Source organism: Osmia bicornis, chromosome 3 (genome assembly GCF_907164935.1).
Source record: "Osmia bicornis bicornis chromosome 3, iOsmBic2.1, whole genome shotgun sequence".
Classification (NCBI taxonomy): domain Eukaryota; kingdom Metazoa; phylum Arthropoda; class Insecta; order Hymenoptera; family Megachilidae; genus Osmia; species Osmia bicornis.
In genome coordinates this window covers 10,492,359-10,510,993 of record NC_060218.1, presented here as the reverse complement: position 1 = coordinate 10,510,993, position 18,635 = coordinate 10,492,359, and the positions used below count along the sequence as shown (strand labels likewise).

General features: G+C 34.8%; 1 protein-coding gene across 2 annotated transcripts in view; it reads right to left on the bottom strand.

The window, feature by feature from the left end:
• The window catches only part of LOC114874315, a 125,338-nt gene that overhangs the window by 22,044 nt on the left and 84,659 nt on the right, over positions 1–18,635 (bottom strand). For both annotated transcript variants that reach the window (XM_029183494.2, XM_029183495.2), the window contains 3 exons: positions 15,078–15,528; positions 13,866–14,099; positions 7,098–7,564 (listed from right to left, as the gene is read on the bottom strand). In XM_029183494.2, coding sequence (XP_029039327.2) covers positions 7,098–7,564; positions 13,866–14,099; positions 15,078–15,528 — 1,152 coding nt within the window. The remainder of the gene's footprint in view (positions 1–7,097; positions 7,565–13,865; positions 14,100–15,077; positions 15,529–18,635) is intronic.

Here is an 18,635-nt window from a genome sequence, read left to right as displayed (position 1 = left end):
GGAATTCAGCGAGCAAGGAGGTGAAAATGGAGAACTGTACATCTCGCTGAGATAAAGTACTGAAGTAAAATAACGTCTGCTCTGATATCACCAGTTCGCTAGACGAGATGATAATTTACTTTGCAGAAAAAGGATATAATAATACTTTCCTCGTAAATGAATTTTTACTTCGTTCCCCGAAAATGAGTTCATCTGTCAATAGTTAAGATTTCTAGAAATTAAATATTATAAAGAGTTGTAAAATTGAATTTTATTATTCTTTTATTATTCGGTCATTTTAGATTAAGTTATATTATTATTGAAAAAAAATTATTTACTCAATTATTACGAATACGACTGAGTTCAAATAAATAGGGGAACAGTAAAAATCAATAAATACCCTCCAAACACTGTCTTCAAACTTTAGTTATTCGGTTATTTTTCTTTCACCGTGTGTCACGCCGATAAAAATAAAGCTTCCAGAAACAACTGGTTCCAGTAACAAACTTTTCCCCGAATACTAAAAAAAACTTGTTATTTCGTATCTTTAAATATCGGAATGTTCGGGTGAATAATAGATACAATGATACAGTTTAAAAATATACTTCGTTTGCATCAATTTAAAAAAAAAAACACGCAAGGAGAAAGAGTAGATAATTTAAAATATTACCTGAAAATTTTTTCAAAAATATGGCTTGCAAAATATTGACCAATATTTTCTAGAATTATAATTAATCTTCCATATAAAAATTATTAAAAATGTCAGAAGCTATAATATTTATTAAGATTGATTAACAAATTAAAAAAAAAAAACATTCCCTTGACCAACAAAAATATTAAAATCACACTAGTGAAATATATGTTAATGAATAACAAGAAAAATTGATTTTGTTCCATCGAGAAACCTTGAACACCATTCTTTCAAGCACGAACAAGATATTTCTTATCTGGAATTCTAAAAAGAGATTCGTATAAACAAGATGTAACAAGAGAGGATACACGAGGAACGTATTGCCTGCTCGTAACACTTTCAAAAGGTCTCGAAAACGCGAACGAGCCACTCGCGAATTACGATTACGAGGTGGATGAAAAGGTTCCTGGAACATGAAGTGGACTCTCGTGTTAGCTTTGAGAATCGTTGTTCCAGGCACAGTGTACGATATTTAGTACAACTGGCATAAGAAACACCTTAAACGTTGAATCATTGTTAAATCGTTAAATCAACGTGCCATTTCTGCTTTTGTGCTACTCAAGCTGTTAGTATGTTACTTTTAGTATAGCAATTACAGTAATTGTGCAGCACAATTTCTTATTTAAATAATTAGTTAATTATTTTTCTTATTTAAGCAATTACAAAGGAAATACAATAGAGTTATAACAAAAAAAGTATGTGCATTTATTTATATTTGGTAATTAAAATATTAATTTGGTTTTCTGTATACACAGAATACTTGTATCATTTATTTGATTAATTTCATGACTTAACAATGTTCAAAAATTTTCAGTATAAGAATTGTCTAGAAAATTGAATCATTTGAAGCATTAATGATTGACCTGTACTACTTCCATTTTCAGACTCTTACGTTTGAAGTAATATTATAACGTTTCCAGAAAAAAGAAAAATTTTCCTCCTCTCATACAGGGAAATATTACGTGTAAATTCGTATAGTACGAGGAAGAAATGCAAAAAGAGTAAAAGGAAATGACTCTACAAAACTGTAAACGCGAAATTACTGGACAGATTTTTTTCTACAAAGGACCCATTTAATTCTTTCAACGACGTCTCTCCAAGTTTTACGGGCGACAGTAAAATTCTTTATTATATTTCACGTGAACGTTATAAAATTGTTCTTCGAGCAAAATTTATGTGACATGTTACGTGAACAAGGCAACGGACACGTCATCGGAAAAACCGTGCTAAAAAATTGGATTGTTTTCAGATAACAAATTTAAGATATACTGAAATTTCTTATGAAATTTGAACCCTTTCAACATGGCATTACATTTTTTATATGAATGATTAATTTTATTTTATAATAAATTATAATGAAAAATGCAACGAAAGGGGGTAATATTAACAAAGACTGTTATTGTTATTTTTTTTTACAAAATATTTCTTTATTCCAGCAATGAATTACGTTGGAGTCGTAGTGTTGAATTATTTACTTTTTTTTATTTTGTATTTTTATCCAAAATAACTTGCAACCAATATCCGTGAATTTTAATAAATTTTCATTGATATGAAAAACAAACTTTTTCATAAAATTTCGATAACAATATGTAGGTATAGTTTAGTATCGTCGATCAAAGGAATATTTTTTGATACGATAAATTGACAAGGCTAAAAATAACAGACGGAAATAATTTGGTGAAGTTGTCAACGTCAGTCGATAAGCGGCTCTTTACCAATGCATGAGGGTGAAATTGAAAATATGTAGATTTCCCTGCCACCTCTATAGACATATTCATACGAAATGCAAACTGCGACGAACACTTAACCCGTTATTGATCAAATTGTCTGGAAATTTTCGGGGAACAATGGTAAATGGTGCATTAGTTATTCAAAACTCTTTCGCACCCAACGTGTACCCTTTCCACCGTGATTCGATCAATCTCTCTTTCCCCTACTGCCTACATTGTGGCTGAATGATTAATTACTATCAAGCATCGAGCTTTCTTTAACCAGTAAAATTGATTATTATAGTAAGTAACGAGGTTTCTTTAATATTAGACGAGGAACCGTAACGAGAGTAGCAATAATTGTTATTAATTTTATAAAATCTGTTTGATGAATTAACTTTCTAAATTTTAAAATTCCAAAAAATATCAAAATTTTTTTTGTACAGTACAATTTAATATTCTAAAACCCAACAGTTCATAAATCTTTAAAGTATTCTATTTTTTCAAATATGAACCTCAATTGGGGAATAATAATTTATCTCGTGAATTTAAAAAAAAAATTGAACGATGAATCATTTTATAAACCGTGCTTAACGACTAATCTTGCATCAACGTTAACCTGTTTGAAGAATGCTCTCCAGGCAATTTCACGCGTATTTTTCACATCGCGTCAATCTGCCGTGTAAATTGAGGGTTGAGAAACGTCCTCGAGCAAGCCGAAGAACAATTTTTTTAGCTAGTAAATGCAAGGTATCAAAGGCGCAAAAAGCATCGTGATCCAATACAAAGTTATAGCAAACTAATGTAAAATTAATTATAAAATTGTGCAATTTTCTATCCCTTCTCTGTGATGATTTATACAAAGGGTTTCAAAAGATGCGATATTTTGAAACACGACACATTTCAATATTTTTTATTGTGTATTCTTGTATTGCAACTGCTAATAATAATTAGAAAGCACAGTCATTTTTATTCAATGTTTTATCATAATTTTAAATTTAAATATTTATGTAATTATAAAATAAGTAATAAAAGAAAATTATATGTAAGAAATGTTTGAATGTATGTTACATGGAAAATCAAAAAGCAACATAATAAATGTGTCCTACATATTATGAAACACTCTGTACAGACGAGCTTCTATGAATTGACTTGCCCTGTTATAAGCGTCTTTCTCATAGAATCATCTTTCCTTGAGATTCCGTATGATACGATCAAATTTATGACTGGCTTGCTGATTTATTCGTTCACAAATTGCACCAATAACGCGTTCAGTTACCGATGCGAAGACAAGATTGCTCGTTAGAACGCGCTTTCAATTATAGAACATTGACTAGCGTATTATTAGCCTGATACGAAATGAAGGGCACGTCTATCTTTCAAAATGAAAATCAAAATTGCATATACATCGTTTACCTACTTAACTTCGGGACTCGAATGCTAACTTGGGACTCGAACTTGTCGCGACAACCTCCCGGGGTTCCGTCCGACCTGGCCCGAACCGATCCGAATGAAGGCGTGCCGATCCGATTCGACCCGGTCTGACCCGAATCGAGACGATTCGACCCTACTCGGCCCGACGTGAATTGAGACGACTCGACCCGACCCGACCCGACCCGACCCGACCCGACCCGACCCGACCCGACCCGACCCGACCCGACCCGACCCGACCCGACCCGACCCGACCCGACCCGACCCGACCCGACCCGACCCGACCCGACCCGACCCGACCCGACCCGACCCGATCCGACCCGACCCGATCCGACCCGAGGCTAGGGTACCCAAATTTTCGAATAATTAATTTTTTCACGATGTGTAATTAATTTTTAACTCAATATTTTTCAAACTTTCATCTAACTTTTAATCGTTTCAAGATTGTTCTTAATTCACCATACACTCACAGTATTATTCTCTCAGAGATTTAATTAAATTTCCCTTTGCGTTGAACGGCTTCGAGACTTTTATTTATTTGACACAGATACCGTTACTTGTATTTTCTCGCAAACTTTCATGGAACACCGAGACGCAAGCAAAGTTTGGCAGAAAGCTTCAGAAAGTTTGCTAGAAGATTGGGGAGGGAGTTGTAAACAAGGGCAATACAGGTGTCCTCGTTTCTATAATGTTCGATTTCCGAATTATTATCGGCCGTGCGAAGTTTTGCATACACATGATCCGTCTGATATATTTCCTGCAATTCTGTGATGTCAAAGACCCGATATCACCTCGTTTATTCTTTTTACGTTCCAAGTTTCATTTCACCCTCCTGTTTTCAGTGTACAAAGTAAAATATTTGATGAAGAGTTGCTTCTATTTGAATTCTCGAGTAAACTAATTGAAATTTTACGAGCAACCAAATTCTGTCTTATTTAAATCTTAACTACCATGCTATAGAAATATAATATTTATACGTTATAGAAATTTCCACGTTTAACTTCTTTTCTTTAAATACGCGATCATTAAAGTGTTAAAAATTAAAGGAAATGAATTTCAAATTCCACCTTGGGTAAAAATGCAGATATTCTAAAAGTATGCATTACAGAATCAATTGTAGAAATTGAAAATAAAGCAGAAAGTAAATTTTCAGTTCTCTCTAGTTCAACCTTTTCGCACTTTATTCAAACTTCAATATTTGGAGTTTTCAAAGTACAGAAAGTTTTAAGGGCTGAAAGCGATTTAAGCGATTTCTATAAACGATCAAATTCGACGAAAGAACAATTTAGGTCATTTAAATATTACCGTAACTTTGATAATAAATTATGTGCTAAATTGGAACATTTGAAATTAACTTTCTTAACTGAAGAATGAAAACACAGAAGCATTTTAAATTTTAAGATGAAATTGTGCATTCTACCTTAAATTTAGCCCTTTAAAATAGAGCTTTAGTTTAATGCACCAATTATTATATATTTTACAAATAATCTTATTTTTTATATTTGGTATTCTTTATCAGGTAAGTTATCTTGTTTCACTAGAAATTTCTTTCGAAGTAAGGGTTTCAAAATTTCTTTTGTTTCCTTACATCTTGAAGAATACTTCAATTCGCATTTTCTTTCATCGCCACTGTTCCCCTTATTTACTTCACGTTTTCTCCATCCAATTCCACTTGCTTTAATACCATTCTAGGATAGTATATTTACCCTATCGTTGCTTTCTTCCATTCACATTTTAACATTCATTTCTGCGTATCTCGAATAATTTCTTATCTCTTCTTACGATCACTTCTATAATTTTCCTTCATTCTCCTTTGTCCCGGTTTTCTTTCCATTCACCGCATTATTTGACTTCTTCCTCGCGAAAGTTCTTTCATCCCCCGATTCTATAAAGAAGCCTTCCCTTTAACGTTACTCGATAACTTTGTTGGCTTTCCAATCTGTTTTCTGACTATTCCGCTATTTCTACTTTTACTATCTTTTATTTTTTATATTGCTTTGTTATTCTTACACCTGTTCCATTTTTTCGTGGTAGAAAAGATATGGAAATATTTTCAGTTTCCAACTAAATGGGTGATCGATTATTCAATTTGAAAATTTTTAAATAGGAAATTATATCTATATCTCTAAATTATCAAATTTCCAAATTACTAAATTTCTAAATGATCAAGTTTGCAAATTACCAAATTTCCAAATTTGTAAATTGGAAAATTTTATATTTCCCACACCTCTATTTCACAATCAAAAGAATTTCTAATGACTTTTTGCTCTTCCATCTCGACGTTATTAACAAACGCTGTGAATTTAAAATAAATCAAAAACACTCTTGCGTTTTAACGTGGAACGTTTCTTATATCTACCTTCAATAACGAGTTGCAATTTAGAAACGTTTTTCCAACCGCGAGCTTAATGAGCGCAAGTTAGTTGACTCGTATATCCCGTACGTTTCATCGCGTCACAAGTGTCCTAAGATTCTCTCCAGTTTTTTTTTCTTTCTTTCCTCTTTTATTTTTTTGTTCATTCGTCGCCTTAGTTCTATCATTTTCCAGCACTCGCGGGCTTTTTGCCGTCTAGTCTGCGTCACATTAAGTGGAGTAGGGTAGAAACACAATGGTCGAGTAAGGACGAGAAGAGCTCGAGCTTGACACACTTTTGTCGAGTGAATTTCGCGGATAAGACGTGCAGGTATCTTCTGGGAGTCCTTTGTCGCTGATAGACGGCGAAGTGCGCGTCGAATTCACGGCTCTTTGTCGCAGTTAAAATGAATGTGCGGATGGCTCAATGCCTTTTCTCCCCATCTTTTTACATCCTATCCGTCTTCAATTTTTCGCCGATAATCTGTTTCCAATAGCAGAGGAGATACTTCGCTGCTGAAAGCGTAATAACGTTTGCCTCTCGCGACTTTATTCGAAGGATTTTATATCATCGAATTCGGATTTTTATTGGCTACCAATTAAAAACTTATCCATCTTCTGTATAATATATAGGACACTTTGTTCAGAATACATAAAAGGTGGAAATAGTAAGCAATTTTAGAAATGTTCTTTTTAAAATTAGCATAATTATTCACTCTGAATATTATTGAAGAATTAAAATTTTCGATTCTAAAACGGAATATTTAAATCCTTTTTAAAATATTAGAAAATGGCATTCGAGACCACTGTAATTCTCATAATTTAAAAGAAGATTAATTTTAATTATTTACGTATATAGACGGTCATTTTCACTTAAACGATTAATTAAATAACACTCAAACAAACTAACTATAGAAGAAATAAATCAACTTACCAGGTGTTATATTGGGGAAAGGCTGTCCAGGCATCGATGGTGGATGTTCATCTTCCGGCGAGCGTTCCGAAGCGTAACCTTGATCCTGCGGTTCTCCACCGGCCAATTTGCTCAGCTTCAGATCGATACTTTTGTTAAGCTGCTGTCGATGTCTGACCAGTTCGCAGTCAGGTTTGTGCACGATTTGCATCAACAAATCGTTGTCCGTCGCATCGGGGATGCACAGTTGGGAAGAGGAGGAATTAGTCTCCGAGGACTTTCCGCTGTTTCTGCTGTCCAGCTTTCGCTTAGGCAACGTGCCCACCAGGTCAAGATCCGAATTACGGTGACACCTGTCTTCCACAGAGACCCCGCGACCGTATCTCCTCGTCGAATCGCCAGACACCGTGTCCACGCTGCGATTTCTCCTCACCGAATCGAAATTCCCGTGTCGACACCTCACTAGATCAAGGTCGCTCTGCTGATATCTATGTACATTCAGGGATTCAGAAATTTTTTTAAATAGTTTAATACTTTTTTCAATAATAAAAATAAGTTGTATGTGTTTAGTTTGCAATTGATAGGGGTAGGATTATTTATGGTGCAAGATTTAAATGTCATTTAAATTATTTATGGTAATATTACTTGATTATAAATATTTCTAATTAATACACTGGCAATGAAATTAGATTTTCCCTGGTAAAATGTCGGCGACCCCAGGGAAAATGACAGTATATTGAAAGGGGTCCCTTATACAGGGTGAGGAAAAAGTACCGGCCCGGTGAAATATCTCGAAAACAAGACATTTTAGGAAAAAATGTTTGATACATAAGTTGAAGGGTTTCAACAGATGCATCAAACGATGGTACGTATTTGACCTTGAGCGTAAGTATGGAGGAGCTATCAAGGTCAAGTTAAAAATTTTTAATGGAAACCCCCACTTTTTATTTAATTTTCTTGTAGCTGACATCGAGAGCTTTTCAAAGCAATTCCATGAGCTTATTTCGGTTGAGTATTTTTCGAGATATGAGTCGATAAAGTTCAAGTACCGCCGGCAGTAGTAGTAGCCAAGGTGTTCCGGTACTTTTTCCTCACCCTGTATATAGGTCTGTGGCCCCCCAAAAATGTTTACGCGGAAAAATTTGAATTAATACAATGTAACAATAAATTAGATGATGGTAATTATTGAGATTAGGTTACACCTCACCGATTTTGATGAAATTCAAATATGTTGTAAAACTCAACATTTTGAATAACTTTTTTCTATACATATAACCGCCGCTCGGCCTTAGTTTTCGAGATATTTTCGAAAAACTGCTGCTACTACACAATTAATTCTACGTATACCTATGCATGTACTGTGCACCGATGAGATGTTGCGAAGGCTAAGGAATGCGGGTACGATTGGTCAGAGGTTTCTAGTCACGCCTAATGCACACGCATTCTAAACCGTCGCGCGTTATTGGTCGAACCGCTCACACATACTAAGCCCGCCGTTTGCACACCGCAAAATCAAATGGTGTTGGTGCGTGACGACGTTAGGCCTAGCCGGAACAGACCGCGGAGACACTCCTTAGCCTCCGCAACATCTCATCGGTGCACTGTACTGTTCGTTGCAGCTAAGTTGCCGTCCAATCAAATTCGTTGACCTGCCTCCAGTCACGGGAAAATATGGCAAAATCTACTTTTTCTTTCTTACCCTGTAACTACCCTCCCGGTTGAGGTACAGGGTTGAAACTTGGTGTACCATGGTTTTTTGGGATATGCTATCGAATGGTGCATTGCGAAGCAAATTCGGCTTAAGGGCACTTTTGACCATCTTATCCTGCTATATCCTTTTATTTATAACACTACGCAAGCGTAAAATAAGATTTCAATTTTTTTCTTTTTTAGCTTTAATTTAATTTCATTAGAAAGTAATTTTTCTTTTCTATAATAATCTCACGTTAAAATAAAAATTCTGTTATTTCTGCTTTAACATTAAATTATCTGTTATTTAGAAATATAGGTGGCATTCAAATTACTTCCATTTTCTACAATTTACACTGCATTCTTCTTCAACTCATCGATTTATTTACGTTGCACAAGCCATCAGTATTCCTTAAGTAAATTATAAAACATACGAAACTAGCAGTTTCATTCAATATGCATTTTTAACGGTTTGAAAAGAATATGAATTATTTAAAATGTTAGGGTTTTAAAAGAACGACACAAACGTTTGAATATATATGTTTACTTAAGCTAACATTACAAACTAGTAAGTGAAAATGATGTAACATAAAAGAAGAAAGAATCGAAAATTATAACATGGCGCGCGTGGTAAGAGAATAAGGCGGGCTATACAGAATAGGGGAAAACAAAAGATGCCCCATCCGACAGTTCACGCATCTGTGGAGCTATAAATGTTCCCAACTATGTTTCCAAGCGTGCCAACTTGGATGTGCCGAACATCCCTTTGTTGGGAATGAGTTGAATCACTCAACACGTGTATACACTGAGTTGCATTGAACTTGTCGCAGTGAAGTTGGTTAAAAATTCACTAACGCATTCACGCGGCAGCGTCGGTGAACCGATCTCGCCATTGGCTCACCGACGCTGCGTGAATGCGTTAGTGAGATTGTAGCCAACTTCACTAACGCATTCACGCAGCGTTGGTGAGCCGATTTGTCGCAGTGAAGTTGGCTACAAATTCACTGCGACAACTTCGATGGGACTTAGTGTACAGTAAAAGCTGGATATATGCAACAAACATTGGGACCCAGACGTTGCATATATCCAGTCGAGGTGTCGATTCTGCGTCCGTACACATCGTTTGTATTCAGCCGCGATACCTATTCTACATTCGTACACAACATGCGACGTGTTGTATGTTGCATTTTGCGTGTTTGACGCATCTTTGGTGTACGGCCTGCCTTATAATATGTAGCTAAGGTGTCAATTCTATGTTGTTTATTTATTCTATTACCATTCTGTTATTACTGTTAGCTTGTAAATTACTTTAATTTTCAATAGGAAGAAACTGTCCGGTTTCATGGAAATCACGGGCTGTTCCTAACATCATAAAGCACCTAATTTGCAGTCAATAGTTCTGCTACTTAGAAATATTCTGAACTGAACCATGGCATAAATAAGTTTATGAAGCCATCGACCAGTTTAGTACTTTGCTAGAAGTATTTACATGTTGATTGCCTACATCTATTGCCTCGGGATTAGTATATTTCATTTTCGGGTTATTATTATTTTAATAAATAAATATAATTCAAATCATATCGTGTTTGGTACCATTTTAATCAGAAAAATCTCACAAATTCGTTAGTAAAAGTTTCATTAAGAAAAAGTTAAAAATAAAAAAATTTTATCGTTCAATTAGTATTAGTCACACCGATATTACGGTCGGATCATATTACACGGTTTCCGCGTCGAGCGGCTCGGTTCGCCTAGGGGGATCCCCCTAAGTGGAGGGGATAGCGATGTTGCATATATCCAGCCAAACTTTCGTTGCATATATACAGCTTTTACTGAATATGTATTTGTACGAGCCTTTATTTCGTGTCGCGTCTTCCCAATGTTCTCTTTTGTTTTTCTCTTGCTAACCTTTCCACTATCCCTAGGGCCGCTGCTCGCGCCCTCTAGAGCAGTGCCACCGTGCAGGGACGATTTGTCCCTAGTGGAACTTTGTCCCCTGCACCTTCATAAAATGATCACGTCCAATCTATTATTGCAATAAAAAGAGCCATACGAGAATTTTCTGAAAGTGTGATAATAAGAAACAATCGCATTAGTCTTTTCCGTAATGATGAAATCATCAATAATCTATTACCACAATTTACCACGAGAACTATTTTTTCACCCGTTATAACCAGGAAATAACGACACCAGTTGCACATCGCCATTCGAACAGTTCGGATCTATTTAAAGTATTTCACAAGTATTCACAATCAATCAATCAAAGAGGTAATCGAATACAGTGTTTGTGGGTTCCAGCCAGAACGGATAATCATTAATACAATTCAAATTCAATATCTGTGAGTTTCAGTCAGAATGAATTATTCAGGGATTAACAGTGTAAAAATGATGGATGAGAAAGTTCCTGATCTCAGTCACGCAATAATTTTAGAAGTAAAGGATAACATTGGCATTGAAGAATACCTAAATGCAGTAGGTAAAATAATAGATCCCAGAGAGATAATATCTGCATCACAAGTTCATCTGTATATTCCTATCAAGCTCGCAATTAGCAGATACCCTCATATTCAAACACAAAGAAATTGATATTAAAAGCCATAAGTTGAAAATTAAACCTCTTCAAGATACAATCATTGCGTTGGAAAGCGTATACCATATAATTCCTAATGATCTAATTAAACAAAAATTTCAAGAATATAATATCGAAATAAGTGAGTTTCACTGTGAAATATATAACACAACAAATCCTGGTTATTCACATGTTCGAAGCTTCAAAAAATACGTAACTGTAAATACATGCGCTCCTAACCTACCGCCTATCTTACAAATTCGGCATGTAGATTTGACCTATGAAATTAAAGTAGCCATATTGAGATTCTGTTCTGCATGTTACAAAAAGAACCACATCGCAACATACTGCAACTTTGTCAAATCTAATCCTGAACAAAATTAAAAAGTTAAGTCTGATAACGAAAATAATACAACAGATACTAGTAACAAGTTCGACAGCACTCAGGCGCCCCCTACGGGCAATTTGAGCGTACTTGCTTCAGAATTCACATGGAACGAAATATTAGACACAAGGACACTGTACCAGGACATCAATTCAAATATGGAATAGAGATTGACGAAATGCAAGATTTAATTTTACATAATGAGTCAGAAGAAACTGTCTATGACACCACTTCAGCGCTTCTTACGAACCGGAAGTATCGGGTAATCTAAATCACGTTAAGAATGGACCATACGAACTTAGATTATTCCTTCATTGCCACCATTATTTACGGTATGTGCAATATGAGAAATTTCATCAAGTGCAACATAGAAAACCTCAAAAATACGAAATCGAAAAGTCACAGCAAGAGCGAATTAAGAATTCTTGGGCTCGGAGCTATCAAATCTTCGACGGCCCTCTTGGTTGATAAACTTGGTTAAAAAAAAAATGACAATTTTAGATAATAATGTAATAAAATATAAATTTAAGAGAATAGAAACAGAAACGCAGAAACCCAAGGAACATAGATAGAGATTTTATTATTTGTTTTTATTAACATTAAATTAGATAACACGAGAAAACGCATTTACTAAGGCTCAAATCTTTAAATAAGTTTTACTCTAGCTCCGGGGAATTTTATTTCGCCTGACAATGAGGTATATATTTAAAAAATAAGCACCGGTACAATAATAAAATTTCTAAAGAAAACTGTTTCTATTTATTATTTCAAAGTCGTAGCAAGGATAAGTATGTAGTAAGAAATATTGGAAACAAGAATATAAGAAGAATGTAAAGGTTAAATAAAGGTTAAATTGTAAAAATTGTTAAAGTGTTTTTTTATGTACTAATGTAATTTCTATCAATCATAAATATACGTTTAACATAATTTACTTTATTTTAACAAGGAACAAGATAAGCATGAAAATATTACAAATCTATACAACCGAGACTATTTTTGTTAATTAGTCATTGAAACAGTGAAGCAATTGAAAATAATAGAAAAAAAAATAAAAAGTTGTTTCTAGAAACGGTCAAGTTGATGAATGTGGTAAAACTAGATATACACTCCCTTGCAAAATTAGAGGAACACCCACTTTTTACGTAGAAATTATGCGAACTTCAAATGGACGTAACTTCGGTACGAAAAGTTGTATTGAAGTTAACAACATAGCAGGTAAAAGAGCAAATGGCCCTCGTTGGAAAACTGTTTGAGGAATATTTAAATTTATTAAAATTTTGAAGTTATGTACCTTCAAAGAAATATTGGTAATTATTGAGATTAGGTTACACCTCACCGATTTTGATGAAATTTAAATATGTTGTAAAACTCTACATTTTGAACAACTTTCTCCTATACATATAACCGCCGCTCGGCCTTAGTTTTCGAGATATTTTCGAAAAACTGTTGAAACTAACACATTGAATTCTGGCCATCCGTGTTTGTCCGTGACAACGTACGCATTAGTATGGGATCGCCGCTTTTCTACTGTTTCTGCAGGCAACAACACGGCGACCAATGACCAATATATACCTTGTGTACTTCTGCATTTATGATTTCAATGTATCGTAGCTATGATGGCAGCTAGGAATTTAATATAGCCTAACCTAACCCAATCTACTCTACCTAATCAGTCAATTAAGTTAGGTTAGGGTAAAGTGATATTCTGGTCGCCTAACGGCGACCAGACACACTTACGGGGATTCAAAATCATGAAAATTAGTTAAATTAATTTTTAAGCCCACCCGTAATATATGTATGTATATATTGATATCGGTCGCCGTGCTGCTGCCTGCAAAAACAGTAGAAAAGCGGCGATCTCACACTAATGCGTACGTTGTCACGGACGCACACGGATGGCCAGAATTCAATGTGTTAGTTTCGACAGTTTTTCGAAAATATCTTGAAAATTAAGGCCGAGCGGCGGTTATATGTATAGGAAAAAGTTGTTCAAAATGTAGAGTGTTACAATATATTTAAATTTCATTAAAATCGGTGAGGTGTAACCTAATCTCAATAATTACCTAGATGGTTGGAAGCTTTTGATAGCTACTGTAATATCAGTTTACTTTAATAAATAGATAATCTATGGAGATGACTGATGGCATACCTCCAAGGATCATTTTCGTCTAAAGAGTCCTGCGATCGATGTTTCACAAGGTCTAGAGTGCCAGTTGGTCCACCATCAGAAAAATGAACGCCCAACGATCGTTTTTTGTGTGGCAATGTTCCACCGAGATTTCCACCCATGGTATCAGTCATCGTGTTATTATTTTCTTTTGGATCATCGTCCAGCATATCTTTATCGTCTAGGTGATTAGGCAAGGAGCCGCAGAATTTGTATCTGGAAAAGAAATAATTTTTCTTCTGAGCAAATGTTATAAAATTTTTGGATATAATTAATACTTTGAGGATTATGATTTTTATAATTTTCATATTTAAATTAAAAATAGAACACATCCTTTCTGAATATTTTTAATTTTATAAAAATATAAATGCTGGCGAGGAAGCATTTTGCATATCGTTGTATCGTGGTATTAAACACCAGCACTTACGTAAATGAGATCAAGACACGAGCGCCTTTTAACCCCTCACCCTCCCTTTTTACGCCCTTCTTCCTTGTTCCCTCTCAGCTCGCATCCGTTTTCGCGCAAACGAGGATTTAATGGAAACCGCCCCAGTTCCGCGACTGACCGACCTTAAAGGGACTTTAAATTATCTCACGACCAGCCTGTTATGCGACCTTATGCACTCTCCTTGCTGGTTGTTTAAGCAACACTGAGCTATATCTTGTAACAAGAAATTCACGACAGTACTAAATTTAATTCGCTTCACAAACATTTCTTGCTCTAATTCGGCCACGCAACCGGGTTTGTTATTTGGATTTATTTAAATAATCATAAAGTACATCAAAACTGTGGAGAATTTAAATCAAACCCTTGGGGCATAATTTCATTTATTTTCAATTCTATTTTATATAAAATTCTTTGCAAAAATATTTATAAATTGCAGAATAATTAATGTTAGGATATCATTTTACGAATATACAGTTAACATGAACTCATTAATTTTAATATTACTCATTAGCGTTTAATTAACTCCTCGAAATTAGTTTCGTAATTACAACGTTGTAAAATAAAAATATCACCCTTTTAATTGTATCTAAATGTCATCGTAAAAATCAATATTAATAAACTTTTGTAGCAAATATTTATATATACATACTATTAAACTATCATTTTGAACCCTTTCTTGGTTCCACCAAGGACACTATACCTATTTTTTCCTCCTTTATATTAATTTCAAAATAAAATTTTCTTACCTTTCCCTCTGCGCACTGGAGCAAGGCACCAGGATCTTCCCCACGCTGTTCAATTTTCCCTTAGGATCGCATAGATTCCCAGAGGACTGCGTTCTCCGGCCATTCAGGCCCTTGCCGTTGTGTCGACTCAGATTCGAGCCCATGATCGTTTCTTCGTTTTCGAGTTTACCCTCGATCGTTCCCTCGACCCCGTTCACGGCATTACCGGGCGTGTTCTCCTTGTTCGGCCAGTCGAAGTACTTGTCGATGTCCTTGGCATTGACCTTGCAGGATATCGGTGGAGGCGGCGGTGGTGCCGGTCGTGTGCGTTTCCCCGTGGATACTGTTTGCAGCTGGCTACGACAACCTTTCCGACGATTGCCACTCGCCGATTCGCCGTTCAAAGAAAGCGTTTGCACTTTCCAACTCTCCTGACCTCCGCTCGCTGGAGGCACGGTTACGACTTCCTCGCCTGTAACAACCATGCAATCACCGTTTACACTATGCCTTTGTGGACGTTCGAGGTTCAACTTGTGACCGTTAGATGCTTTACAGGATGTTTCAGAGATCAGAATAAAGGTTCTTCAGGGAATGAATGAGGACCATAGGAGAGATGGGTAGAAAACTTTAAATAAAACTTTCAACGGAGAAATTTAATATTAGAAGGATCAGCTGGGTCTAAAGGATCCATTTGCAAATTTTCGAAAGAATAATTTCGATACTGTTAATTATTATTAAGTATTGATAATTTTCTGATTTTGTTTCTTTTCATATTTTAGTTAGGTTTTTGTATTAAATGATCAAACTTAATATTCTAACATGAATAAAATTAAAAAATGGAGAATATTTTAAGGCTGTGTTTCCGAATGGTCCCACCAAAATCACCGTAAAACAGAATAACGCTGAAACAATCGGATTCCTTGTTCCATTCGAATGTTTAAAGCTGTGTGCCTAGTGGTATGTCGTATTCAAAGCACATAGCTTCAACGTTACGTTTATCGGATCCGATTCACAGTCATCGTACTGTATTGCAGCGGGATACTAATATGAGAATCTCGTTGCATAACTGTATTATTAATGAGAGACACGCATACACTCGAGGAGAAGCGAATTGAAAGAGGCTCGCGTTGCCGTCTGTAGCCATTCAATTCTACTTCCTCCTCGAAACAATTTTGTTTCGGAATATAAATAGTGGTGTTGTAAACTGAGCATTTCATTGCGTCTGTGGTCATTCAATTTTAGATTGGAGAGACTACTTCAAAAAAATTATCGTTATTTAGAAAAAGATAATAGAAAAGATTCGAATTAATTAAAATTGAATTATGTATTTAATTGTAGCATATCAAGTGATGGATCTCAAGAAATAAAAAATTCTTAACATAAAAGTGTTATGAAAAAGCACTTATGGTATATCAATTGAAGAAAATTATTACATATAGCTTTTTTTGAAACAAATAAATGAATGGAAGAATATACGAAAGAAAAGATATGTCATCAATAGGATGTTCCAAAACAAGTTATTCAATTCAGCAACTATAAATTTTTAAATATTTACGAAATATTTATGTAGCCATTTTCTTCACAGTTTAAGTTTTAAATTGATATGTCATAAGTGCTATTTGGTGATACTTTTATATTTCAAAATCTGATGCATACAATGATTAAGCACCGAGAAAGCAAAATATATAGATGCAAGTTTTAAGAGGAAAATGCCACTTCGTGTTGGTAAATGCGATATACGTGCAGAAATAATGCTTGCGTTTTCGAAGTAACAACGGTAACGCTGAGATGCAGCTGGATCACGTTTATGAAAATAGAGCAGAGTCAGCTCATTAGAAAGTACATGGTGTAATTAAGCTGGTAAATTAGAAACTGAATTCTGCACCTTTCTCATTCCACCAACTTAATCTTACATCGTAGAGAAAAGAATTCACGCCATTTGCACGGTAGAGTTTCGTTCTGTATCAGAAATTAGGTGAACCCAATTCTTTCTTATTAGAGTTTAATTAATCACTAATTGTACAGTTACTGATTATTCAGTCAATGAACTTCGTATGCACTGCATAATCTTTATACTATTCTCTATTGTCTTCAAAATATTATTTATATCTAATTAAAATATAATTTTATACAAATTAAATTAAACTTATACATATATAAAGGAAAAAACCTAATTTTTAATTTTTAATTTGATTTTTTTAATAATCCTGTATTATTTTATTACAAAATACCACATCTTTACCAATTTGATTACTAATTACAATATTAATGTAATCCTAATTGCAGTATCTCTCTCACAAGATTGATTGCATTAGAAATGCACTACAAGTGCATTATTACGCAGTCCTTGCCGTGATTACAGATTAGATAAGTTTTCTTTTTTAAATTATGATGGAATAATAATAACAGAGTGTTGACAGAAGCATTTTATGCAAGTGTTCATGGCTCGTGCACGTGAGAAGAAAAATAAGTTGAACGGTGCCTTTGAAACCACCGTTGCATCGATAATTGCACCTTACCAGTGCATGACCAGATTTACGCGAAACAGGTAACACGCATTTCTACTGTTTTCAACTAAAAACTAAGCATGACGGTTCATTCTAAGCAAAAAATCTTGATGCTGTAACGTTTCTCACTTGGATACTCATTTTTAACGAGGTAAACAGCTGTCTTGGCATAACTGTTTGTTTGCTGAATTAAAATGTTCTACTTTTTCCCTATCACCTTTACTTGAAAGATTGTTTTAAAGATGACGTATAGCGCGAACAAAGGATCTACAGTAATTTATAAAAGTAATAATACCAAGAAATTCTTACTTCTGAACTAAATAAAAAAGATTTTCATAACTTTAATATTTTCTATTTAAATTTTAATTAAAATTAAAATTTTGTTCTATTCCACTTGTTATCTTACAAAATTAATTGAATATTGATAATTATTTTTATTATATTTCTAATAATTTTTCAATCCATGTATGGCAGAATTTAGATAATTTGGAAACAAATTATAGCATTAAACGTTAAGTATTACCGTTATTGTTTAATAGGTATATTATTTTTTCCAATTTGCATCCTGTGATTTCAGCAATAAAAAATGAAGATATGAATGAACAGTCTTTCGATTGCTTAGGTACAACAATTATGCTGGAATTGAGCTTCTGACATGTATCACGCATGTATCCGACGTATCAGTGAAGCATCTAGACAATCGTTTGCAGATGATAGAGCAGTATATTCGCAATCCATTTGTTCTCGATTAGGGCAAGGGCGTAAGGACAGATATTCGTGTCAGATTCAATCGATAAACAGCGGGATTCAGGCCCGTTAACAGTCAGTTAATTTTACGACATCTAAATTTATCCGTCCCAGCCACGATCTCTGATAAGCGCGTCTGCTTTCGTAAAGAGGATGGTGAGTAAAGGAAGAGACGATAAAGAACGACTCACTTCCTGCGCTTCAACGCAATAGAAAGCGTATTTCTCTCCGGTATATCGTTATCTAAATATCTCTGAAGTTATCAAACGCAACGTTGAATTCTTATTTGGCATCTCAATTCTGGTTTGGATCTGTTAATTTTAGA